This window comes from Salmo trutta, chromosome 14 (assembly GCF_901001165.1).
Source record: "Salmo trutta chromosome 14, fSalTru1.1, whole genome shotgun sequence".
Taxonomy (NCBI): Eukaryota; Metazoa; Chordata; class Actinopteri; order Salmoniformes; family Salmonidae; genus Salmo; species Salmo trutta.
Window position 1 is genome coordinate 68,099,332 of NC_042970.1, and position 27,922 is coordinate 68,127,253.

The 27,922-nt window shown below is 42.2% G+C and overlaps 1 protein-coding gene across 4 annotated transcripts; it reads left to right on the plus strand.

Moving 5' to 3' along the window:
• Window positions 1-501: 501 nt before the first annotated feature.
• LOC115147203 (phosphoinositide 3-kinase regulatory subunit 6) lies at window positions 502-27,913 on the plus strand. 4 transcript variants are annotated; one of them, XM_029689288.1, is made up of 20 exons: window positions 502-593; window positions 10,422-10,516; window positions 10,642-10,743; window positions 11,522-11,613; window positions 12,098-12,166; window positions 12,729-12,861; window positions 13,100-13,169; window positions 13,399-13,591; window positions 14,208-14,358; window positions 16,947-17,042; window positions 17,636-18,122; window positions 18,703-18,802; window positions 20,752-20,874; window positions 21,903-22,013; window positions 22,471-22,573; window positions 22,721-22,791; window positions 23,047-23,137; window positions 23,419-23,471; window positions 23,691-23,797; window positions 26,137-27,913. In XM_029689288.1, exons 2-20 carry the CDS (start codon window positions 10,456-10,458, stop codon window positions 26,294-26,296), a joined length of 2,373 nt encoding a protein of 790 aa, XP_029545148.1. In that variant the 5' UTR covers window positions 502-593; window positions 10,422-10,455; the 3' UTR covers window positions 26,297-27,913. The 4 variants fall into 4 exon arrangements, with proteins under 4 accessions (XP_029545148.1, XP_029545146.1, XP_029545150.1 ...); XM_029689286.1 differs by lacking the exon at window positions 502-593 and adding an exon at window positions 8,722-8,874; XM_029689290.1 differs by lacking the exon at window positions 502-593 and adding an exon at window positions 8,722-8,874 and having other exon boundaries at window positions 21,906-22,013.
• Window positions 27,914-27,922: the final 9 nt, after the last annotated feature.

Sequence of the window (27,922 nt, forward strand, 5' to 3'; positions counted from 1 at the left end):
TATAGTTAACTTCAAAATACAGATTTAAAATAAACAGAAATAAAAGGTACTATACATGTAACAAAATGGTGTTGTCCGGCACTTCTGTTCTCTTCATATGGTACCAATTTTGACGTTAGTCTTTATTTTGTGTCTTATCAATGTAGAATCAATGTTCTATGAATTGTTTGTATAGTATGAGAAATCCTACAAGAAATAAATCATGACGATGAAATAAGATAAAATGGTAGGCTACACTTTTTAAAACTTGTTTCTCTGGGATATCTTTGAACGTACAGTGAGTAACAGTAGGCTGACTTTTAAACAGAATATCAACTGTGTTAAAAAATTTATTCAAAGATGAGAAACCTGAACTAACACAAAATACAGGTATATATTGTAGGCCTATTTGATTGGCTAACTCCTATCTAGATCGCCGGGGAAACATTTGAGACATTGTATTGGTTGAATAAATCCTCCGTGGGCGTTGTTATACTGTCCTACCCGGCGTGCTGCTGTCACAGCTGCAACTGTCGCAACGTGGGAAGTTGTATTTACCCGAGCAATCACCTTCATAGAAAGCTTATGGATTTCTTTGCTGAACCTAACGGCAGGTAAATAGTGATCTTGTCAACAGAAATAAGCTCTCTTAAATGGATGGCGTTTTTGTTTTGTTAATGTTGAATGGTTTTATAGTAAGATCATTGCTCTTGGACCATTGCGTGATTCATGTTTTATGTTCAAGTTGCACGGTATTGTAACCTAAATACTGCGATGATGTTGCACTGTTGAATTCACTACTGAGATAATGTTTAGCTCTTATTCTGATATGGTGCCAGCAGAGCCAAGCTTTGATGCATATTTCAAAGCTGTAGTCATCCAGGCACAATCGATTGTTCTCAGAGTGTGCCTTTGTATTTTGGGGTTGAGAGTTACAAAAACGCCTTACAAGATTACTGCATATTTTGTTTGGTTCCAGTCTTTTACTGTAGCTGTTTAAGTTTTCCAGTGAATGAGAATCAGGTTAATTCTTTATCAGTGTGGCAGTGTGGTACTACACTTAGATAAGGTAACGGAGAGTTCAGAATCTACCACACTGTAACCTAACCAGTTTGATAGCGACTCATACAGATATCCCACTCACAAACTATGCATTCAGTATTTCATTGTTTATTCATAGACAGTCGTAAATGAAAGGAATATGGATGCATACAGAGTAGACATGGAAAGAAGTTGTTCTATTTTAATTTTTTTGTTCTATTTTTACTCTTTATTAAAAAGTTCCTTGCCAACATGCCTGTTCAAACACACTACGCCCTAACTGGAATACACAAAGGACAACAGTTTTTTTTCTCTCTCCTGAGATAACAACAGTATGATAACAATGCCTGATTGAAGCTCTGGCTCTGTGGGCGATGTGGGTTTTGTATTGGTGAGTCTAAAGCACAGATGTCCAGGGTGCATTTCCTCAAGTTTCCTTGTTTTAGATTCAGGTTTCCTGGTCGTTCTGGGTAGTTCTGGGATGAATGGTGGCCTGGTCCCAGATCGGTTTATGCTGTCTTGCCAACTCATATGATCAACAGTCAACAAGACAGCACAAACAGATCTGGAACCAGGCTAGATGTGTGATTGGTTGTTGGTGATGTTGTTTGGGCAGGGTTCGAATTACTCATAGATTGTTGGTGGCCATTTCCAACAAATGTAATTACAGTGTTACTAAACCGGTATAAGAGCAACTTAAAGATGCACTATGCAGAAATCGCTCCATTTCCTGGTTGCTAAAATTCTAAGGGTGGGACGCACCAACATGGATTTATTGTAATAGTTCGCCTAATTTCAATTTATGTGACAAAACAAGCAAGTATATTGTAGAGCATCATTGTACCATCTAAACCACTGTGAAATATATTTTCCATATCCAAAAATAATGTATTTTCAGCTGTTTGAAGCTGGTGTACAGAACCTAAAGTAAGAGATACAAAAATTAAATTTAAGAACAGGAAGCATAGAAATAGCGCACGTAGAACAGATCTACCCCTTCTTAGACTTGTTTCAATGTGAATGACAGATCTATAACTCACATTGCTATGTTCATTTTGTCAGGTCGCCCAAAAAGTTACATATTGCAGCTTTAATGTATGGTTAAAGTGTTAATTGCTGGATCAATGTTCATATTCCGTGAACTTATGTGGGTTCCCAAGTTTATATTTTAAATGATTTATAGCGGTGCTCTGATTTGTCATGGGAGTGCCCATAAACCCTGGCCACCCCTGAATCTGGAATCTCAATGGTATGGCCCATTGGCTTGGGTCTTCTGTATGGGATGCTGGTAGTGTACATAGCTGAAGAGAGCTTAGGCAGTGTCATTATAGGTAAAGCCCTCTGTCTCAATGGGTTTACAAAGTAGCAACCCAGGAGTCACTGGGTCGAAACACTCTAAGTTTATGGCATGCCTATGTTGATATAAATCAAGAGTGGCCCCAGTGGGAATATGGTAGCCTTGGTGCCAGTCTGTTCCACTGTGCCTGGTTTCCTTATGGAGAGCAGTAACAGACTGGCACCAAGGCAAAGAGTCTGGCATTAGAAATGAAGATTTTGCCTCGTTGTTTAACTGAAGAAATGTAAATTGAAACGCTACCTTACTCACAGTCTAAGCCTGACGCTATGAGCACATTGGTGGCGGGCAAACCGTAGACACACTTCAGCTCAAACGCACTTCAGATTTATTTCAGCAACACACCACCCGTTTGTTTTCCTAAAGAAGAAAATATAACAAAGGGCCACACTTTTGGCACCGCCGTGTGCAAAGCCTCCTGGGAGGTTGTGTCCACAATGGCTCGACATGCTCCCTGCCAAGTGTGTGTGTGTGTGTTGCGACCACGTCTAGTCTGATGCCCTGCGTACATCCTGTCCCAGTGGCGGATAGATTGCATTACGCCAAACAACCTCCCTCGATAAATGTGTATGTGGTCATTAAAACATAGCTTATAATGACCACATACAGCAGCAGTGTATGTCAAAACCAGCCCTACTAGAATCTACAAAATCATTCCTTAGACATTCGATGGAAAAAATGCAATTTATGCTTAGGCAATGTACAACACCACTAGCCTGGAATCCACAAGCACACTTGTTACTAAGTTGTCACAAGGCTCTAGTTGTAGCTATGGTAACAACCTTGATTTCAAGCCTGCATTTTAGCTTGATAAGAACAGGTTAAGCGTTATATTTCCCGTTAAGGAATGAATGGGAAACCGTTAAGTGCAACGCTCTTATCACTTTGATAAGAGGGAGGCCATACACTTTTGATATCGTGCAAATGGTATCATTTCAAAACCTTGTTGTAAATGGTTGTAAAAAACATAGTCATGATGAACCAGGATGAAAAGTAAGTTCTGTACTGTAGAAGACCTACAGTCTGTAGAAGACTTACAGTCTGTAGAAGACCTACAGTACAGAACTTACTTTTGATCCTGGTTCATCATGACTATGCTTGTGGAAGTTGAATAGTTGCCATGGCTATAAAGTGCCATATTTATTTTTGGTTAGGTTTACAGTAGTTTTTGTGCGTGCTTGTGTGAACATGCGTGCATCCATGCGTGCACGTGCATATTTGTGCGTGCATGTGTGTGTACAGTACTGTACAGTACAGTTGGCCCCTGAGTGCTGGTGCCCAAACAACAACCACCTCAGGAGCGACATCCTCAGGTGACCCTCTGTACAGGGACTGACCCAATTCACACCTGGGGATCCCCCCTTTACCCACCCTCTTCCTCCGGTCTTCCTCCATCCAGCCTGATGGTTTTAGCACATGGGGCATAAATGCCTGCCTCGTGTGTGTGTGTGTGTGTGCGTGTGCGTGTGCGTGTGCGTGTGTGCGCGCGTGCCCATGCGTGGGTCTGACGCAATGTGATAGGGGGACTTATGGAAGCTTAGCCCGGGTAGAGGGCCAGAGGGTTGCAAGAGTCCAGTGGTCTTGAAACACTTCCTCACATTGTTCCTGCTGTGAATGCAGGAAATATCCTTGATTGATATCCCCCCTCATGCCACCCTACTCCCTATATGTAGAATGCACTACTTTTAGGACATAGCCTATGTTTATTTTCTTACAGGTACTTCTACCGCTGGTGGAGGAGAATCATTGACCAGTTTCTCTTGTATGGGTTATGGTTATGGTTTATCTTGTATGGGTTATGGTTACGGAAGGTGTTATGGGTCAGAGGGGTTGTATTTAGATTATTGCTTAGTTTAATGGAGGAAAATACTGTTGGTTTTCAATGGTGTCACTTTTAGATTTTTTTCTGCACATGGTGCCTTGTTTTTTATGGAAATGATCGAAGAACAACATTTGCGCTATTTGCTGCTGGACTGGTTTCCAACAAAAAAACCTTTGTAGTGTTAGTTTGTGATGTGCGGTTTTAGCGTTTTTCATCAGGAATCTTGTTGTGGAGGCAGCTCTGCAGCGTGGTCACAAGCTGGCACAGCCACAAAGTCATAAAATCTGTTTTTAAACTTAAACTTAACCCTAACCTTAACCACACTGCTAAACCTAACCTTAAAGAACAGTTTTGTTTTCATTCATTTTTACCATATAGCAAAGTTTGACTTTGCAGCTGGCCTGTCTAAGGGGAAATCACTCAGTTCTGCCTCCAGGACAAGACTCTTGACAATAAACATCAACTTGCTTGTGGCATTGCTCAACAACATATTGTAGCAACACAATTTAAGAGTTACTTCAACTGGGAAATTTCTTGGCTTATGTCATGAAAGGAATATTTTACCGGACTATTTTGACACAGTGCTTGCCTGGTTTTTCAACTGTGACATAATAACGACTCTACACGAGACTAGTTCTCGAGGTACTTCCCTGGGTTTTGTATACAGGCACATGTGAGCCTACAGTATTTATATTGTTTTGCTGCTCAATGTCCTTACATGGGGATTTCAAGCCACATGCACATCTCTCTCTCTCTCTCTCTCTCTCTCTCGCTTTCAGAGGAATTACCATTGCAAACTAATTCATATGACCCAGTTCTACAGACTGAGTGTAACGGTTGTCGTCGGGAATGGAGGACCAAAACGCAGCAGGAATGTGGATGCTCATCCTGAATTTATTTTAACTAAGAGAACACCAAAATAACAAACAAAGAACTCACGAACAACAAAACAGTCTTGTCATGCTCACACATGCAAAACAAGAAACAATCTCCCACAAACACTAAACCAAACACATACCCATATATAGGACTCCCAATCAGAGGCAACGAGAAAACACCTGCCTCCAATTGAGAGTCCAACCCCAATAAACCAGACATAGAAATACAAAAGACCAGAGACCACATAGAAATACAAACATAGAACATTACCCAAAAACCCGGAAATAATAAATCAAACGCCCTACTAAATAAACCACCACCCCGAACCACATAAAACAAATACCCTCTGCCACGTCCTGACCAAACTACAATAACAAATAACCCTTATACTGGTCAGGACGTGACACTGAGGCTCTACAGGCAGATGTTAACAGGATTCCTCCAACCTGCAGTTGAAACAGAGAGCAGGAACTGAGCCAGCTCTGTCCTGTAAATCATAGGCAGGGCTGGAAGAAGGTCGTTTACTTTACACTGCCAGGCTGTGGTATGTCTGTGTCCTTGTTGTCATCCGCAGGAGCATACCAGCCAACCCTGTTCATTCCTTTACTGGGTACTGCCACTCTACATATTTCTATCGGAATGTTCCAAAACGTTGCATCCAGGTTGTTAGCTATAGCTAGCTAATGAGACCGTTTGTTTAGGCTACACCTTGTCATGTTAACGGTCTGGTCCGCAAGTAGCCTAGTTTTAGAACGGCCAGCGATATGCTTTATGAATGTAAAATGCAGCCCGCCATTGCACAATAGAAAGAAAAAAAATGTAGCACCGGTATTATGGGTCATACAGTATCTTTTGAACGGTAATCTCTCAAGTCGTTTTCTCTGAGGAAAAGAGGGAGACTTGGCTACACTGGTTACAGAACCTGGCTATGAAACGCAGTGGGAGGGTTGAGCGAGACTAAAAATTCAAAGACAGCCTACTTTTCTATACTCAAAGGAGAGAAAGTAATCGCTAGACATCGCTAATTTCGTAAAGCAGCTTGTGTTTCTTAACTAGGTAAAGGGTAGCTAACTAGAAGGCCGGTGGTTAGCTACGAGGAAGCAACAGAGTCGCCTGCGCGATGTGTATAATCGGAGCCGGAGCAGAGCCTGTCTGCCAACACTCATCGCTTGCTCCCCCACAGCTCACCAGCTGATGTAGGCTGTGTGTGCGCTGGGTGTGCTACTGCTGAACAGAACTGCGCCGAGCACCTGTGCTGCTAAGATGAATTGTGCTTATCAATGAAAAACTCTCAATCTCTTCAAAAACTCTTGTCCAGCCCACTTATTAGTCAGATTTTAGTCACAGAGATTCGTCTCATCTCGTTTTAGTCAACTGAGATTGTCTCGTCAATTGCCACTGAAAAATAGGTGTTTGAAGAATATTTTTGTCACTATTTTTGTTGACGGAATTAACACTTATCAAGGCACAAGGCGAGACCCAAATGCAGACACTGGAGGCAGATGGTTGGAGTCTTACAATGTTTATTAATCCAAAGGGGTAGGCAAGAGAAAGGTCGTGGACAGGCAAAAAGGCCAAAACCAGATCAGAGTCCAGGAGGTACAGAGTGGCAGAATGACTCGTGGTCAAGGCAGGCAGAATGGTCAGGCAGGTGGGAACAAAGTCCAGAAACAGGCAAGGGTCAAAACCGTGAGGACTAGAAAAAGGAGAATGCAAAAAGCAGGAGAAAAGAGAAAAACACTGGTTGACTTGGAAACATACAAGACGAACTGGCACAGAGAGACAGGAAACACAGGGATAAATACACTGGGGAAAATAAGTGACACCTGGAGGGGGTGGAGACAATCACAGGAACAGGTGAAACAGATCCTGGTGTGACAACTGTACTGTACATACCATTTGCTTTTCCAAATGTTACACTGTCTATACACACCGCGTAATTATATGTATATTCTGGGTTTTGAAACTGCTCACTCTAATATATCTACTTGGATTGTTAATTGATTTATTGTTTTAGAATCTTTTTTTAATTCAAATTTTTTTTCTAGACTTTTGCTAAACTTTGATTTGATTGATTTGATTTGAATAAAGGAGCAGGAAAAGACCCTTCTACAATCTGCGTGTTTGCATAACGTTTTGCCCGTAAACGGATTACAATGACTAGGCCTATTAGACTAAAGTTGCCCAGATCATAAATTAAATCTCAGCCATGGACTCTACACCTGTATAGTTCTGCACAGTAGTTTTTATAGAGTGCGTGTGTGCTCGTGCGTTCATGAGTGTGTGTGTGTGTGTTTATGAAAACCTTAATCATACACCTGAGTAACCCTGCACGTACTGTAGGGCGTTTATAGGTATGTGATCATGTGAAAGGGGCGTGGCTAGCTGGGAAAAACACAGGTGTGACTGAAGTAACGGGAAAGGGTTGTAACCGGGCAGAGAGATTATCAAACCGGATAGGTCGGATTACTGAGCCCTGAGTGACTCCACTCCTGCAGTATCGATCAGATTTATACAACTTGCTTTGCTTTTGTCTTTGTTATGGGAAGTCATTGTGAGTGCAGTGCCCTTAAAGAGTGAATTACTGCATACAAATATTTCTGGTCTTCAAACTCTTTTCCTCCTTGAGGATCACATCTGTTTTTAGCCATGTACCATGTACAATTATACAGTCTGATCAGGGTATGTTTGATTGTATTGTAGCACATTGTTTGTGAGTGTTCATGACCACTTGAGGCCTGGGGTTTTGTGGTAGTAGAGCACTCCCCTCTGCAAACTTGGACTTCAGTCTTGTACTTCTTTCTTGAAGTACAAGCTTTTACCATTGGTTTTGGCTACTCTTATCAAAAGCTCCAAATCTCATCCACAGGCAGAGCTCTAGTTGTGTGCCACTTGCAACACAACATCAAACATCAAATCTAGACGATATACAGACCTAGAATTGTCTGCAGATCACTCATTGTTGCGACACGTCCACTTCCTCCCTCAGTTTGCAAGGACATGAATAATTAGTGCAGAAACTGACATTTTTGAATTTGCCTACTATTTTTAGGCTCTTCATTTGGCAACGCATGAATGAAACCTCTGGGGCACACACACACACACACACACACTCCAACCTAAATATAGCCTGTTGAGCGTGGTGCAACCCTACGCATTCACACAGAGAGGAAATGTCTCAGGTCCTGTCCTCACTCCGCGCGTAAGGTGTTAAAAAAAACAATATGTTAGTGTGTCTGTGAGAGAGAGAGTGAGAGAGTGAGAGAGTGTGAGAGAGAGAGAGAGAGAGAGAGAGAGAGCGAGAGAGAGAGAGATATCAGGAACAGGAAACGTGTGGTCACTCAGGCAGTTACTGAGTTGCTGAGGCAGCGCTGTTGTCCCTGTTGCTGTCATTCCCTGTGTCGTGCTTTATTGCGGGGATCAAGTTTAAATCCCCTCCAACTAAACCTCCATTTTCTACTGTAGCCTCAGGAACAACCTCAAGGCAGCCTGAGAGAGAGGGGAAAAATGCAACATTAAACGCAGTTCAAACAGGTTGCTGCTGTTACCTTGCCCCCAAACGTCCTCCTCACTTTCCTCCTCCCCCTCTACCTCACTCTCTCCCCCTCTCAGAACACTGTCACCACCCCCACCACCTCGTCACTACCTCCCAGTTAGAGGAAGTTCACTCCACTTCACTATTCTCTCTGTCAGATCCTGCAGCAGCACGTTGAACACTGAGCCAGTGTGTCGGAAATTAAACGCCTCAGGGAACCTTTTGTGTATCGCTGGAAAGAGGAACCTTTCTGGCAGGGAAAAGGTAGGGGGATTTGTTTTTGGCGGTTCACCTGTGTTGTGTGCTTTGGTTGGTAGGTACTGGATGGTGGATGTGTCTGGGATAGAACTGGAAGTTGCAAACTAATTGTGAACTTTCGGAATGAGAACTAACATTGAGAGAGAGAGTTTTGAGGGCGAGAGAGACAGAGGGAGAGAGCGAGAGCAAGAGAGAGACATTTTGGCATGCTCTCTGCCTTCCGGCTTACGGAACCGCGCCATGGTTTGTCAGATTGTCTTTTCTTTCCAAGTTTTAGCTGGATCGGAAATGTCTCAACAGAACATTTGGTGCCACTTTATAGACTAGTATGGTGACAATTCAATTCAGCTGTGTTATTTTGGGTCAGATTATTCAAAACTGAGGAAGTAATACAGTTATTTACGCTGAGTATTTTTCACTTTTTTTAAACATCTTGGTATGCTGTTAGCTGAGGCATGTCCTGAAAGTCAAGACGTTGGTATAGTTGTTGCAGAAACAATGCAGTATGTTCTATTTGTCCATTTAATTCAAATGGCAAATTACTTGTGATGTCTTTCACTCCCATATCATCTATCTCTAAGACAAGTTACAGTAATACACCTTTTTATGCTCAATAATGTTTATACCTCCACAGCTGTTTCACTAGTTCACTGTTAGTCTACCTCGATTAACCCGTACCCCCCCACATTGTCTCGGTACCAGTACCCCCTGTATATAGCCTCGTTATTGTTATTCTATTTTTTACTTTTTATTCGATTTTTTACTGTATTTATTTTGTAAATATTTTCTTAACTCTATTTCTTGAACTGCATTGTTGGTTAAGGGCTTGTAAGTAAGCATTTCACGGCAAGGTCTACACCTGTTGTATTCGGCGCATGTGACAAATAACATTTGATTTGATTCTATCTTGTCTTGTGATGCTGCGTCCTGCATGTATACTGTAAGTGAACTCATTACAGATCTGAATATCAAGAAGTCATCGTCTCTCACTGTTGGGGAACTTTCATTTTGACATGATTGGTCGTTTTATACTTGACGTGTGAAGCTGTCCCATAGACCTCCGTACATCCCCAGTCATTTTAGTCTTTGTTATGGGGGATGGTGTGAAACAGGTGGATAGATGACTTATCTCTAACTAAAGCCAAAAAAACGAAACATTTGGGGCGGGGTATAATTGTATTTGTGCGGCGATGAACTAGACTGTGAGAAAGAGAAGCAGAGAAAGTGGTTGTTTATGAGGCCATGAGAACGATCAGACTGTGACCGCGGCACCTGCTGCTGAAACTCATTTATGTCCAGTGTTATAGCTCAGGTTGTGTGTGTGTGTGTGTGTGTGTGTGTGTGTGTGTGTTTTTCGTGGTCAATTCACTGGCTCTACTCTTGGGGACTCACAAGTCCTAACACCTCTGTGCCACAATAATGTCCAGTACTTCATTTAAGCCTGTAGCCTTTTTCCTAGGTTAAATAAAGGATAACAGCCCTCAAAAGCCTATGTCATGCCTCCGGTGGGTACCGCTAACAGCTTTGACTTTCTTCCTGTCCCGTCCCTATAGACACCAGGCCGTGGCCCCACCATGCATGTGAGACATGACCAACAAGGCAGCCTGGGATAGCTCGAGCAGCCCCCCGAGCAGCATGGAGCCTATGGGTACTATATGGGGAATAGGGTGTCATTTGAACAGCGGCATGCATGTACATTTGATCCAAAATGGAACGTTTGCTGTACGACTTGTATTAACATTAACTCTTAACCTCTGACCCCTGACTCTCCAGGCAACTGCGCCCAATTGGCCTCAGAGTCGGACATCTACCGCAGTGTCCAGGCCGTGCTCAGGGAACTGGAGAGCCAACACCCCTCCTCTATGCTCAATAAAGGTAAGCCCATCAGTAGTTTCCACTAGACTCTTTATGGGGTTTACACACTGTTGAGTTGAGCAGAGCTGAGAAGTGAGGATGGCTCCGTTTCAGGTCAGACTGCTTTTGTTGCACATTTCCAGTCTGGTTTGGTCAGAGGTGTCGCTAACTGGCTAGCTTCAACTGGTAGTGCTAGCTAGATGCATAGCAAGCTTCATTAAGTAACCCCCACATTACTGACCCTAAGCTCAATAACGATACATATGGGTACCCTTATATCACAGGAGGCTGGTGAGGGGAGGACGGCTCAAAATAATGGCTGGAAGGAAGTGAATGGAATGGTATTAAGCACATGGAAACGGTGTGTTTGATACCATTCCATTTATTCCATTACTTTGTGCCTGTCCTCCCCAATTAAAGTGCCACCAGCCACCTATGCCTTGCATACAAAGCATCTAGGTTTAAAATGGGCTAAAGGCCCCTGACTTGCCTCTCTGCTCCACCGTCCAGAAGGAGTTGATCCTCTTTAATGTTCCGACCAGGCCGTATTAATCTGCCCAAACCACATGAGGATGACACATAACCACTGCCTGCTAATAATCGGAAAATTGCACTCAGTCAGCTATTAGTTTTATCCACAGTTTGGGATCATTGTGCAATGGAACAAAGCATTGGCACTGAGTCACACCAGCTATTTGTGTAGAGCTATGTCTATGGAAACAACAGAGAGTGTGAGTGCAGTTTAGTGCCATGTCTGTGGAATTGTTTGCAAGTGCTGAGTGTGTGTTTCTATTCGAAGGGATGCTAAGATGGACGCTGCACAAGAAGGTTCGGAACAATCCTGCCAACAGTCTCATTCTGGTGAGAGTCATCGTCAAGGAGCTGGAAAGGGTATGTCATCAGTGTGCGCCATTAGGCCATTCCCGGGCCTTATATGGAGAAATATAAGTCTCTGGGCCATTCATTATTAGTCTTCACTGTAGTGTCAAGAGACATAATAAGACAATCAACGATTGCTACCCAAATAAACTTGAAAAGAACACTGAGATTGTCAAGGACATTGTGCAATGATGTGATACATGAATGTTATGTCTAGTGGGAACCAGGGGTGGATTGGAATGGTTTATTTTTAGCCCAGTGGGTCTGTCAAACTTGTATTTTTTCTACACAAAATTATAATTAACTTGCTAATAATTGGCCGGTGTGGAGGCCTCAAGGAAAATGATTGTCCAATGTGTTAGAAATGCCAGGACCGATTTCTGGTCCCAGTCCACCCCCGGTGGTAACAGACAAGCTATCTTTTACAGACCAACTTTGTATTAGTGAGTAACGGACTAACACAATAGTTGGTGTGTTTGTCTCTTGTTGTCTGCAGGCTGAGAGGGTAGACTGTCGGACACACATCATCCCCCTGCTCCACACACTCATCTATGCTGTCATCCAGGTCGGTTCCCGGGGCTTACATTACACAAGGAAACACCTGTCAGACATGATAACAGCATCTTTACAGACCTGTCTCAGGGTTGGCTGGGGAGAGGCTTTCACTTGGGAGATTCAATCATTTCCCACCACTGTTTTGATGAGCTCCTCTGATTTGACGAAGTCTTATTTCCTGTTAATCGTCTCCTACACTTCCTGGTCAGGCTAGGTCAGGACTCTGTACTGTCGTAGACCTTTATCTCTTCTTTATCTGTTGGCGTCTTCTTAAAGAGACAGTTCTTGTTGTTACCAGAGCCATAGGCTCTTTATAGTAGAATAGAATAGAATGGGATGGAAAATAATAGAATATTACAAACCATTAATGATTGCTAGCAATTTAAAACAGTATATGTTGTATATTGAAGTTTTGGGACGTTTGTGCAGGTATTTATGGAGGGAAATGGGTACTATACTGTATTTAAGGGTTGTTTGTACCATACCAATTGTGTTTGGTGGTTCGGTTCAGTCCGAGGACAGCTGTGACTGACTGACAGTGCTAACTGTGCGTATATCTGTGGATGTTCCAGTCTGCATATCTTCCTGACGACCTGTACAAGCGGGTGTATGACTTCTGTAAGAGGCTGCTTACCCTCCCTCAGCCCTACTGTACTGTAGGCCTCAGCTACACCAGACGCATGAAGACAGAACGCTACACACCAGGTACTGAAACCAACTACCATCCTTAGTCTAACCTGTCGAACGATGTATTTTTTATTATCATTTTTTATTATTATTATGTATTAGATAAGACTTTATTGGTAGACTTTACTGTCTTCAAAGGTGATCGTTTTACTGTAATACACTTTATAATGAAGAGGGATGTTTGTTCCAACGTATTCACTGGCTGTAGTACGAGAGCGTCATGTGTTTTAAATGGGTAAATATTTTTGACCCACAGGAGTGCTGTATCAGAGGATGGTGGTGGCGGAGCAGAGCCTGAAGAATGACTACCATCCCTTTCAGGAGAGGTGAGAGAACAACCTAACTTGATGTTGCATACACACACGGTGACACAGAGAGAAGCACAGTACCGTGTAGAAGCCATTTTTCCTTATGGTATAGAATGACGTGCTGTTTGTAGATAAAGTCGCTTGTAATAACGGCAGCTTGCATGTGATCTGCCGACCAAAGAATTAGGGAACTGGTTAATCAAGGATAACCAAAGGCAATAACTCAATCTCTCCTACGGTCTCCTAGGGTGTTTGTGTTCGCCGATCCGGCGGTCTTCTCCGGCCCCCACGGTGAGGCGCTGAGGGGGGACATCGAGGCCTCGGGGTCAGGGAGGTATCTGAATCCCCTTGACCACATGCGGAGCGTGGTCCAACACTCCATCCAGGCTGCTCTAGGAGGGGAGCTGTGCCACTGTCCTAAACTGGCACAGGCACTGAAGGTTAGTGTGGTTTGCGCTGTGGTTGTGTTAACATTGAGTTTCGCTATGACGTTTCTTCTTCTATTAAAGTCTGGGCTTTCGCTATGCGTATGTGATGATGGGTTTCAGGTTAAAAGTTCTTGGTGAAACCCTTCATTTACTTAGTTTCTTTCTTTTTGTCTTTATTTATTTGTCCGTCCATCCCTCTTCGGAGAACAGAAGTAACTTCGTTTTTACCGCATTGTTTTTGTTACATGTAGTATATTGCGCAACCCCCTTTGTGGTTTATGCCGTTTCAATTTGCACCAAAGCTAAGCTCGGTAAGCTAAAGGTGTCTACTGGTGCCTCATACATGCCATCTCAGTCATATTCAGCAGCACACCAGAAATGATCTATAATGGCTCAATAGTGTGTTGTTTAGTTGTGCTGTTCCATGATCTAACAGAGGTTGGCACCATTCCCATTAAAACACACACTTCCACACACTGGTCCTAATATAACACTCATCTCAACAGGATGTGTCCAAAGTCAGACTTCCAGATGTGTTTGTCTGGACGCTGGTGGTCTTTCACCTGTATTCTATTCATAGACGGTGTGTGTGTGTGTGTGTCTGTTTGTGCGCGTGTGTGTGTGGCAGGAAATTGGCCAGGACGTGGAGCCGTACTTCCAGGAAGTGGTGGCCAGTCTGGAGCAGAGTGTGGAGGAGGGCAGTAAGGGGGAAGGGGTGCTGCTGAGGGGGAGACTGGGACAACTCTACAGAGAGATCCTCACCCATACTGACACATCAGGTACAGTATCCTTATCATAGAGGGGTCATCTTTTGACTGTTTGAAACCAAAACCAAATGATCTAAACAGCATCCAGACATTATCTCCCATTTCTTTTAGACTAGCATTTGGTTTCTGTTTACAAGTGAAACTGGAGGGGTAACGTTACTGTAGACAACACTTCAAGGTATTACAGCTGGTACATGTATATAAGTAGTTATACATTTTTCACATAGGGTGTATTCAGATAATACTGCCAATGCTGTCCATTTGTTGTTAGTGTGTCTTCAAGCTGACACATACCGTACAGTGCAGCAGTCACTGACTCAGGGACCGTTATTAATAGATCGCTGTATAGCAGTCACTCTGACTCAGGGACCATTATTAATAGATCGTTGTATAGCAGTCAGACTGACTCAGGGACCGTTATTAATAGATCGCTGTATAGCAGTCACTCTGACTCAGGGACCGTTATTAATAGATCGCTGTATAGCAGTCACACTGACTCAGGGACCGTTATTAATAGATCGTTGTATAGCAGTCACACTGACTCAGGGACCGTTATTAATAGATCGCTGTATAGCAGTCACACTGACTCAGGGACCGTTATTAATAGATCGCTGTATAGCAGTCACTCTGACTTTGGGACCGTTATTAATAGATCGCTGTATAGCAGTCACACTGACTCAGGGACCGTTATTAATAGATCGCTGTATAGCAGTCACTCTGACTTTGGGACCGTTATTAATAGATCGCTGTATAGCAGTCACACTGACTCAGGGACCGTTATTAATAGATCGTTGTATAGCAGTCACTCTGACTTTGGGACCGTTATTAATAGATCGCTGTATAGCAGTCAATCTGACTCAGGGACCGTTATTAATAGATTGTTGTATAGCAGTCACACTGACTCAGGGAATGTTATTAATAGATCGCTGTATAGCAGTCACTCTGACTTTGGGACTGTTATTAATAGATCGCTGTATAGCAGTCACTCTGACTCAGGGACCGTTATTAATAGATCGCTGTATAGCAGTCACTCTGACTCAGGGACCGTTATTAATAGATCGCTGTATAGCAGTCACTCTGACTCAGGGACCGTTATTAATAGATCGCTGTATAGCAGTCACTCTGACTCAGGGACCGTTATTAATAGATCGCTGTATAGCAGTCACTCTGACTCAGGGACCGTTATTAATAGATCGCTGTATAGCAGTCACTCTGACTTTGGGACCGTTATTAATAGATCGCTGTATAGCAGTCACACTGACTCAGGGACCGTTATTAATAGATCGCTGTATAGCAGTCACTCTGACTTTGGGACCGTTATTAATAGATCGCTGTATAGCAGTCACTCTGACTCAGGGACCGTTATTAATAGATCGCTGTATAGCAGTCACTCTGACTCAGGGACCGTTATTAATAGATCGCTGTATAGCAGTCACTCTGACTCAGGGACCGTTATTAATAGATCGCTGTATAGCAGTCACTCTGACTCAGGGACCGTTATTAATAGATCGCTGTATAGCAGTCACTCTGACTCAGGGACCGTTATTAATAGATCGCTGTATAGCAGTCACTCTGACTTTGGGACCGTTATTAATAGATCGCTGTATAGCAGTCACACTGACTCAGGGACCGTTATTAATAGATCTCTGTATAGCAGTCACTCTGACTTTGGGACCGTTATTAATAGATCGCTGTATAGCAGTCACTCTGACTTTGGGACCGTTATTAATAGATCGTTGTATAGCAGTCACTCTGACTTTGGGACCGTTATTAATAGATCGCTGTATAGCAGTCACACTGACTCAGGGACCGTTATTAATAGATCGCTGTATAGCAGTCACTCTGACTTTGGGACCGTTATTAATAGATTGCTGTATAGCAGTCACTCTGACTTTGGGACCGTTATTAATAGATCGCTGTATAGCAGTCACTCTGACTTTGGGACCGTTATTAATAGATCGCTGTATAGCAGTCACACTGACTCAGGGACTGTTATTAATAGATCGCTGTATAGCAGTCACTCTGACTCAGGGACCGTTATTAATAGATCGCTGTATAGCAGTCACTCTGACTTTGGGACCGTTATTAATAGATCGCTGTATAGCAGTCACACTGACTCAGGGACCGTTATTAATAGATCGCTGTATAGCAGTCACTCTGACTTTGGGACCGTTATTAATAGATTGCTGTATAGCAGTCACTCTGACTTTGGGACCGTTATTAATAGATCGCTGTATAGCAGTCACTCTGACTTTGGGACCTTTATTAATAGATCGCTGTATAGCAGTCACTCTGACTTTGGGACCTTTATTAATAGATCGCTGTATAGGAGCTGATCTTTCACACTGTATTCCTCCATGTCTAAATCTGTCGAGTCAGAGCCCCCCCCCCCCCCCTTTAGGACAGATGTACACTGTATTTTCCTTTCAATCTATATTTTTTCTTCTCATCATAACAACTATCCTTCAAATGGACACTACACTGTCTCTCAGGCCAGCTGTGAGACCATATACTTAGTGTAGGGGATGGGGACCAGGAAGTAAGCGGGTGTTGTGTTGTTTTTGGTGTCATTGTGACAGTTTGGGCTCTTCCTGGTTTAGACACATTGTCCTCCGATGGAGGGGGATGCCTGTGTGACATGCCGCTTCCCAATCCGGAGATGAGCTTCCACTTGTGGAGGGAGGATGAGGAGATCTGTGAGTGATCTGTTGTTTATACACCAATGAGAGAACTCTGTTACATGAACTCTGTTACTCTGTTTAATAACAGTAATACTTTTTTTCTCTCATAAAGGTAGGGGTCAAAATGATTTACACCCCTAAAGATTCTTATAAATAAAGTAGTCAAAAGTTTAGAATTTGATCCCATATTCTTAGTACACATTGACTACATCAAGCTTGTGACTCTACAAACTTATTGATTGCATTTGCAGTTTGCTTTTGCTTGTGTTTCCGATTTTTTTTATGGGCCCAATAGAAATGAATGGTAAATAATGTATTGTGTCATTTTGGAGTCACTATTATTGTAAATAAGAATATAATTCCTTTCTGAACACTTCTACATTAATGTGGATGCTTCCATGATTATGGATAATCCTAAATGAATCGTGAATAATGATGAGAGTTATTCTAGCACACTGTGTTCTCACCCAATGCAAATGTCCAATACTATAGCGCTTTCTTGTCTCGCTGCTTCATGTTCTCATTGACCTGTATTGACATTAATGTTATAGAGATACAGTATATATGTCATCTAATTCCTATTTCTCTGATGTCACTTCTTCCACCAGGGCGCGAGCTGGCCAAGTGCCTGCGCTCCAGCTCCATGTCGTCGGAACACTTCTGCCTCAGCCAGGACCAGGAGACCGACTTTGACCTCGCCGACCTCCCCGCCGACCTCACTTCCTCCTCCGCCATGCCCCGCCACTCCGTGATGTCCACCGACAGCGGCATCGAGAGGGACCTTCCCCCTGGGGTTGAGCCATCAGTGGTGGAATCCTCTGGCGGTTCGGAGGAGGGGGAGGCCAGGTTAACCCGACGAGGAGGCATCAAGATGAGGCCGTCAGTCACAGATAATATGGCCCTGATGCAGGACGCTCTGGAGGAGAGCGGGAGTGTGGCCGGGGGAGGCGGGAGAGGGGGGACACTTCATAGGAAGGCGGGGTGCAGCGGGACCCCCTCATTCTCCAAGCAGCAGAGGCACTTCACGGCACGGATCGTGGTGATGGGGGACGACAGGGTGCTGGGGAAGCTGGCTAAGGCCTTCTACTTTCTCCGGTGAGGGACCAGGATCATGGGTAATGTAGTCTGAGAGACTGCATGTAGTTTGTAGTGGATATTGGATATATTAGAATGGATACTGGATATAATAGATTTCTGTTAGATATGATCATAGTATAGTTTTTGGAGACAGTTCCACCTACAACATCTCAATTTGGTTAGCCCTATACTATGCTGTTGAAAATGTTTTGTTTCATAATGTCCAAATAATTTCATCGGAAACTAACTGTCCATTTCCGTGGTCTAGTCAGGAAGAAGGAAGTTGAATTGAAACCATGACACATTAATAGTTAATGCATCAGAAATATACAATGCGATTATTCCTGGCTAACTCAAGTTATTACACCCATTTTGGTTTCCTGTGTAGCATGGTTTGAGGGTTACAGTGAGGAAAAAAACTATTTGATCCCCTGCTGATTTTGTACGTTTGCCCACTGACAAAGAAATGATCAGTCTAGAATTTTAATGGTAGGTTTCTTTGTCAGTGTTTCTTTGTCAGTGGGCAAACGTACAAAATCAGCAGAGGATCAAATAGTTTTTTACCTCACTGTTGTTAATCATTGGTTTCACTCTGCAGGAAAAGGGAAGCACGTCGTCTCTTTTTGACCATGAAAGTCAACTTCCAGTTTTACTACATCCCTGTCTGTGAGGATCCCAGTCCCACCTGTCCTGTCAAAGTAAGATCACAAACTAACACCTCACTCCTATCAGTTTACAACCTGTCAAGAGACAAAGATATGACTCATTTCAGTGTTTCAGTATGTGAACACACACCCACATACACACACACACCCACACACACACACACACACACACACACACACACACACACACACACACACACACACACACACACATCCACAGACAGTATGTGAAATGATCACATCAGAAGAATGATATGCAGGTTGAAGTGCCTAGATTGGAACGCAGTGTCTGTACAGGAATATGCTGTAAATGACGTCAGAGCTCAAGCTCTACACTTAACAGTGCTGTATGACTTTTGATTGACAGCCGTTCTGAACTTGAGCAACGCACGCGACAAGAAGTTGCCCACATGCCTCCCACTAATTGGACAACTTTTGTTATTTGTTGCTGTCTGAGTGAGGGAAATGCTGTAAATTAAGAGGACTATGTATTTTGAAAGATGAGATGTCAAAATGTGCACTTTACATTTCCATATCATAACACTCCTGTAATCTACAGTCAACGTTTATGATCACTATGTTTGATGACATTAATCAATCTTTCACATTTATTTATAAAGCCCTTTTTACATCAGCAGATGTCACGAAATGCTATACAGAATCCTAAAACCCCAAACAGCAAGCAATGCAGGTGTAGAAGCAAGGCGTCATATCCTGGGTTGTTCTGAACAGAATTTCACTTGGCAAGAACTGGTTGAATCAATGTTGTTTCCATGTAATTTCAACAACAAAAAATATATATGATGATGTTGAATCAACGTGGAAACTGATTGGATTTGTAAAAAGTCATCGTAAGGAAATGTTTTTTTTCACCCAACTTTTAACCTAAATCCAATGAAAGTGATATTTTTGATTGATTTCACGTTGACAACTCAACCAAATGTAAATTAAAACTAGACGTTGAAATGACGTCTGTGCCCAGTGGGATGTTTGTGTATTATGAAGAAAATCCACAGCGGAACACGTACCTGAATGCACCTGAATACTCCTTTCTATGGGCACCAAAGTTACGATATGTTCTCTGAATTGCCCTGTGAAAGCGCAACACTGTAAGATCGTATTTTATAACTTAGTTAGTCATGTTGGCAATAGAACAAGCTTTGAAATGATGCCCATCTGACCCAGATTGTGATTTATAATGGTCAGTTTTTGGATTGCGTAAACAACAACAGTAATTGTGTGATGGCAAACAAAACAACTACAAGTGTGCTTGTTCTAGTTCCTCAACGGCACAGCTAGGAGAGCTCAAAAAAGCACCTTATAGCTGAAGACTTCTTTGAGTCATAAAAGTGCATTGAAATGACTTAGGAACTGGGCACACTTTGGAGAGGGGTGTGGCCACTTGGAAACTATTGTTTTTATCTTATGTTGCACCTACCCCACATTTTCCAGGAATATTCTTATCGTGTTACTGAATGTATCCAGAGTATTTTCAGATTTTGTTATCAACAAATGTGCCAAAAAGCACAGTAAATATAAAATGCACATAAAATCAACAGTGTAATTTTTGGATTCAGTCTTGTGTCAGGTGAACTGTGTCCTCAACTTTGGTATTATAATTTTCCCCAAATCTCCAAACTGTTCCCTTTCAATTGCTACCGTGGTTATGCAAATGTGTTTCATATTTGTCCTGTAAGAAACATTTAAATTTAGCCCTATCCATACAGGCCAATTCCCACTAGTGTAAAGGCTTAATGTCGTTCTCTGGTTTTACACTGAACTTGAACCGTGCTTCTACACCTGCATTGCTTGCTGTTTGGGGTTTTAGACTGGGTTTCTGTACAGCACTTTGTGACATCAGCTGATGTAAGAAGGGCTTTATAAATCAAGTTGAAATTTGAAAACTTAGCTGTGGTTGAGTAACCCTAACAGTTTAGTACAGTAATGTATCTTTAATAAACCATGTTGTACTTCTCTATCAGGAAAACCTCTCCCCAACCCGGGAAAACTCCTGTGCCCTGGGTTCCTACTTGGGAATGGTGGATCCATGGTACGACTGCAACATCAACAGTCTGGGTTCCATGATCCCCAAGCTGGCCAAAATGGTACAGTAACCCACTGTTTCTACGTTATGTTGAAATGACAGCATCAAATAGTATTTCTGTTCTCTTTTGATACTTTTGATCGAGCCTGCCTGGAATGCATTGGTTTCATTAGCCTGGCAAGTGTAGCTTTCAGGATTTTAAGAGGAAACAAAATACTAGTCTAATCTACAGTAGGTCTGACCTACAGTAGATCGAGTTACGTGGTTAGTTATGTGTGGTTATGTTGAATGTGGTTTATGTTCTGCAACCGGGAGTCTGCATGTTTCTAGGTGTTTTGAATGATTAGCAAAACAAAAGGAAATTGCACAGTACTGTACAGGAAGTGAAAAAAACATCTGTGGCTCTAATCGAAACTAGCAACCTATGAGTACTGTATGCAAATAGTTTTGCTGTTATGAGTCATCTTAGCATTTAGCTGGATAGAGGGAAGAGAAACTGTTTGACACAGTATAGGGAAAGACAGGGAAGTATTGGGGGTAAAAGATTGTGAAACATAGCTGGGACACAGGGTCAGGTTTTCATTGTTTAATGCTGTAGTTTCCAATAAATAATGAATGTTAATGAATTACAATGTGAGGGAAATAGAACAAAAATAAGTTGATGCTGCATAGTAAAAAAGCCTTTGTGCACACAAACTTCCCGAAGTAATCAAGGCACTCATGTATGTAGTGGAAGAATGAAAAAGCCTTTTTTTGCAATGCTTAGGTGGGTTTTTTATTCTTGCCATGCATAAGCCATAAAACAATCAAGGCTTTTACTATGTTCCACTACATGAGAGTGCCTTGATTACTTCTGCAAGTTTGTTTGCACAAAGGCTTTTCTATAGTATTTCATCCCATGATCAAAGAGCATCTTGTGGATTAACTATAAACCAAAGAAGCGCTCCTCTCCTGTGTCTCTACATGAATGAAATAGAGTTCCTTCCAAAACATGAACATTCAGTGTATTAAAAAGCTAATATTATGTGTACCCCTATCTGTCTTGGTCAACCCCAGGCTCCATACTAACATGATCCCATCTCTCTCCAGCAGTCCAACAGCAGCAAGCAGGCAGAGCCTAACCCCTTCCTGTCTGATGTCATTTCCTACTACGTGCGGACCGGACTGCAGCCTGTTTACTTCACCATCTATTCTGTCAAGGTGAGGAGACATAGGATGCATCTGAAATGGTACCCTAGTCAGAGCCCTGTGGGCCCTGGTCAAAAGCAGTGCACAATATAGGGAATAGGGGGCCATTTGGGACACAGGCGTGGCCATATGCTTCACAAGCAGGTCTAGTTATCGCCTTTGCACTATCTAATCTCTCTACCACTGTCTGTTGTTGATTGTGTGACATAATGACAGTAAGTCTGCGGCGATGGACTGGGCATAGTTTATCTTTAGCACTCTAGCATGTTCATGATTATCAGTCCTCACTCATAGACCAAAAACACCAAATGCCATTTAGCAGACGCTTTTATCCGATGCGACTTACAGTCGTGAATGCATACATTTTTTACGTACGGTTGGCCCCAGCGGGAAACGAACTGCCTTGGCGTTGCAAGCGCCTTGCTCTACCAACTGACCCCCGATTGTCATTCTCTTGCCTATGTTCTAGATCTGCTTCTCCAACCTGACCAAGGACCTAGTAGAGGACGTGTTTCTCTCCCACTTAGAGCTGGACTTCCCCGAGTTCAAACAGTCCCCAACTACTTTGAAAGGTAACATTTAGCCTGTGTACGCTGATCAACGCTCTCTGCATCTGATGTTTTTTTTTTTTTACTGATTTGACGTGCGTGCATGCATTGGTGTGTGCACGTGTATATGTCACTCGTCCGGTCTGATCACGTCTGTCCTCCCTCTCTCAGCCACGACCATCAAGCAGAAGAAGAACACAGGAGACGTATGTGGTGCTGTCGTCTCTGTCAACTACAAAAAGGTCAGCGAAAGATCAACCGTGTTTATAACATTACCTCATCAATATACATCAATGTAAATGGGCTGCATCTGGCTATAAAGTTATTGTTCTGCTCTATTTTCATCGTGTTGATGCAACGTCTCTCTCTGTTTAGCGTTTTGAACTGCATCATGAGAGTGGCCCTGACCTGAAGAGAGATCCTATAACCTGTATTTGACGTGTAGCTGTTAGTTTCTCTCTGTGACCTCCGACCTGTGTCTCTGTCCTCCTCTCCAGGTGTCGTTGAGTGGTAGAGACGTAGATAAGGGTATGTCAGTGAGGACTTCAGGTGTTCAGATTAGTGCCATTCCCTCCAATGAAACTGAAGGTATACAACACTAAATATCACACACAATGATATTTACTACATTCATGTAATTAATTGATAGATTCATCTGTATTGTGATCAGTAGCAGCTGAGTTGGGCACATATGTCAATTCAGTGGGCAAAGTCACAATGTAAAATAGTAGTGAATGTTCATGCCGTTGCATATTGATACAATTGTGTAAACGTACAAATGAGTTCTGAAATGTCTACTACTTTTCCCATATTATTCTGTATATCTGTTGAAGCCTGGCCTATGTTCTTGTTTTTGTTGTTGTCCTCAGATCTGAACTGTCTTACAGTAGCTTTCAACGAAACTAAAGCCAAGAACTCCATGGTGAGTTTACACCATTTTGACACACAGATGTCTATTAGTGAAGGTTGTTCTAAAATTCAGAAACAGAACATATTTACTTAATCCTCTTGGTATTCTTGGGTCTCCATCTTGTTCTTAACGTCACAAAGGCCTGGTTCGCTTGACTAAGCCTGGTGGCCACATCGCTTTATGATCTCATAAACCTAAAACCAAGCCTAACACACAGACTTAATTCCACAGGAGGCCAAGATCCGAACCTGTAACATTAAGATCAGAACCCTGGAGATGAAAACCTTCATTGTGACCCTGGACAAAGACTCTAGGAGGACCTTCAAAGACGTACAGAGGTGAGAGCTGATCGGTATAGCTGTTGCCTACGGTTGGCCTAACATAAAAACTTGAAATAGATGAAAACAGGTCAGACAGTGGTTTGGTGGATAGACACATGATCTTGTTACCAGAAGGTTGCTGGTTGAAATGTATTCTGAAGCATGTTGGAGTCCGAGCCCCCCCAGGGGGGCGCGCCCCACTATTTGAGAAGGACTGGTCTAACCTCATTTGGTTAGCCCTTGTCATACTGTATATGTTTTAGTTACATATGCACATGTTATATATATTGTGCCATGTTACAGTATATATTATATATATTGTGTCATGTTACAGTATAAATTATATATAGTGTCATGTTACAGTATATATTGTATATATTGTGTCATGTTACAGTATATATTGTATATATTGTGTCATGTTACAGTATTTATTATATATATTGTGTCATGTTACACTATATACAGCTGAAGTCAGAAATGTACATACACTTAGGTTGGAGTCATTAAAACTCGTTTTTCAAACACTCCACAAATTTCTTGTTAACAAACTAGTTTTGGCAAGTCGGTTAGGACATCTACTTTGTGCATGACACAAGTAATTTTTCCAGAAAATAAAGGAAAGCCGCACACTCTGAGCTCAGATGCAAAAATGTAATAACCAACGTTTCGACAGCGAAGCTGTCTTCATCAGGGTATCATCACAAACACTGCAAGATAAGTCATTTATATAGTGTCAAGAGACACACAGGTGTTTGTAATCATGGCCAAGTGTGGCCTAATATCATTGGTTAACTCAAATATTTTTTTAAAATGGCATACAAAAAGACAAACAAATGGATAGCATACGATCATAGCATTTGTAGTCTAAAATGTATCTAACAAACAATTACAATGGCAAAATCACAATCACAGGAATGGCTTCAGATCAAGTAATTTTTCCAACAGTTGTTTACAGACAGATTATTTCACTTATAATTCACTGTATCACAATTCCAGTGGGTCAGAAGTTTACATACACTAAGTTCACTGTGCCTTTAAACAGCTTGGAAAATTCCAGAAAATGTCATGGCTTTAGAAGCTTCTGATAGGCTAATTGACATAATTTGAGTCAACTGGAGGTGAACCTGTGGATGTATTTCAAGGCCTACCTTCAAACTCAGTGCCTCTTTGCTTGACATCATGGGAAAATCAAAAGAAATCAGCCAAGACCTCAGAAAAAAAAATGTAGACCTCCACAAGTCTGGCTCATCCTTCGGAGCAATTTCCAAACACCTGAAGGTACCATGTTAATCTGTACAAACAATAGTACGCAAGTATAAACACCATGGGACCACACAGCCGTCATACCGCTCAGGAAGGAGACGCGTTCTGTCTCCTAGAGATGAACGTACTTTGGTGCGAAAAGTGCAAATCAATCCCAGAACAACAGCAAAGGACCTTGTGAAGATGCTGGAGGAAACAGGTACAAAAGTATCAATATCCACAGTAAAACGAGTCCTATATCAACATAACCTGAAAGGCCGCTCAGCAAGGAAGAAGCCACTGCTCCAAAACCGCCATACAAACGGCAGACTACAGTTTGCAACTGCACATGGGGACAAAGATCGTACTTTTTGGAGAAATGTCTTCTGGTCTGATGAAGCAAAAATAGAACTGTATGGCCATAACGACCATCGTTATGTTTGGAGGAAAAAGGGGGAGGCTTGCAAGCTGAAGAACACCATCCCAACCGTGAAGGATGGAGGTGGCAGCATCATGTTGTGGGGGTGCTTTGCTGCAGGAGGTACTGGTACACTTCACAAAATAGATGGCATCATGAGGGAGGAATATTATGTGGATATATTGAAGCAACATCTCAAGACATCAGTCAGGAAGTTGAAGCTTGGTCGCAAGTGGGTCTTCCAAATGGACAATGACACCAAGCATACTTCCAAAGTTGTGGCAAAATGGCTTAAGGACAACAAAGTCAAGGTATTGGGAGTGGCCATCACAAAGCCCTGACCTTAATCCCATAGAACATTTGTGGGCAGAACTGAAAAAGCGTGTGAGCAAGGAGGCCTACAAACCTGACTCAGTTACACTCATTTCACATTCTTAAAATAAAGTGGTGATCCTGACTGACCTAAGACAGGGAATTTTTACTAGGATTAAATGTTAGGAATTGTGAAAACTGGCTAAGGTGTATGTAAACTTCCGACTGTATGTAAATAACTAAATGCACATATATGCTTTTAAAAAGTGTAATATTATAATCCTCATTCAATGTTCAATGTCATAAAGCCAACAAAAAAACTGGCAAACATACTTATCTAACTCTCATAATTTGACATGTCCTCTATCAATTCATTCATTTCCAGCATAGAGATCGCCCCCTGTCTTGATCCTGGATACTGTGTCCAGAAGACCATGCGGTCCAAGTTCAGTTTGGGGGAAGAGGAGAGGGACGCTGGCCTCAGCAAGTACATGAACAAAGGACTTCCTCTACCAATCAATACCTTTGCTGGTATCATCAACTGACTGATCCCACAACCATCTGGATGGACTCTACTGTACAGAGAGTGAAACGTTGAGACCATCCACATTGTATGAAGATCAGGGATGCACTCAGTACTCACAACAGGGCCTCAGTGTGCCTTGAGGGGATGTGGGAAGAGAACCTGGGTGGCAGCTAAGTGTAACCCACGGTTATTTACCTGGTGTAGCCTTGACAAGAAAACTAGTTGAGTTTGACAAATGTTAGATTTGTTAACAAACAAATTCATTTGCCATGGTTATTGGATCTCGTTCCAGTTTCTGCTTGTGACAGTTATCATATACTGTGCCCATGGGCATGTCTCTGACTGACAGTATAGTCAAATAACAATATTGCCTCTAAAATTGACAATTTTATGAGAGTGAAGCTGAGGTGGTATTAGCTCCTAGATAGGCTTTAGCTCAGAGGACTAACATAAACTTGACAACCTGGGTTCAAAATCTGGTCCGTCAGAAGAGTAGCCCACCCTCCCAATCATCTAACCTAAGGGAAGACTTATCCATCCCTTGCCGTCAGGGTTGGGGCAAATTCCATTTCAATTCAGTAAAGTTATGGAGTATCCTGAAATTCCCATAGGAATTGACTAAATTTAAATGGAATTGACCCCAACCCTGCACGCCATGTAAACACACTACCTGCTGCTCTTTGAATTCCGACACTGAATAACCCTGGTAGGGTCATTTTCATTACTAAGCTTGGCAGAAGAACAACTTAAAGATAGTTTGATGTCTTGGTGAGCTAACAACAGAAGCTCTTGAAGCAGTCACTTGTTGGATTAACCAGTTCTTTAAATAAAAAACAGGTTCCATTTAAAGTTGCATATAGCTTTCTGAGCTCATCTAAGTTATTGTGAGTTAGCAATAAAGGTTTGAATGCACTGTGCACAAGCATTCAGTAAAAACATGACACAAAAGAACAGGCACCTATTTTAAGATCCCTAAAGAACATGTTGCATGACAGGAAACCGACTGGGGGGGGGGGGGGGGGTTAACTATCTGGTGGCTTTCTGCTTATGACTTTGTTCTGTATGCTATACTAACAAGAGGTGCAATATCCAGTGTGGTTGACTATTACCATGCTAGGAGGTCTATGCTAAAATGAAAGTTAAACTCTGAGCCCTTCGCTTGTTTCAAATGAATTTATCACACGTAACTTTAAGGTGATGGAACAGAGTCACCGCTGTAAGATATTGGCTGGTTTACAATAAATCATGAGGTGACGGGGACCAGTTATCATATATTCACCCATAAAAAGTATGTAGAGGACAAAAAGACAGACATACAGACAGAGAGAGAAAGAGACTGACTGACTGACTGAATGACCGAGAGGCCACATCTATAAAAGCCACTGTCATAATACTATTGAAAAAAACAAGGGTCTTAAAGAGTTCTGATCGCCAGCTAGTATGTTTGTAACGCATCATCAATCATCAATTGACCTTTTTGCACAGTTGTCTATTTTTTTAATGTTATGTATGTAAGACTAATCATTGGAGTATGGTGTCATTGTAATTACTTGTTTAATAGTAGTGTAAATACATGTATTTTAAATAATTACTGTATATTTTATATAAAAAAGGAGATTTTTTACTTTTTCTGAAATGAAATATA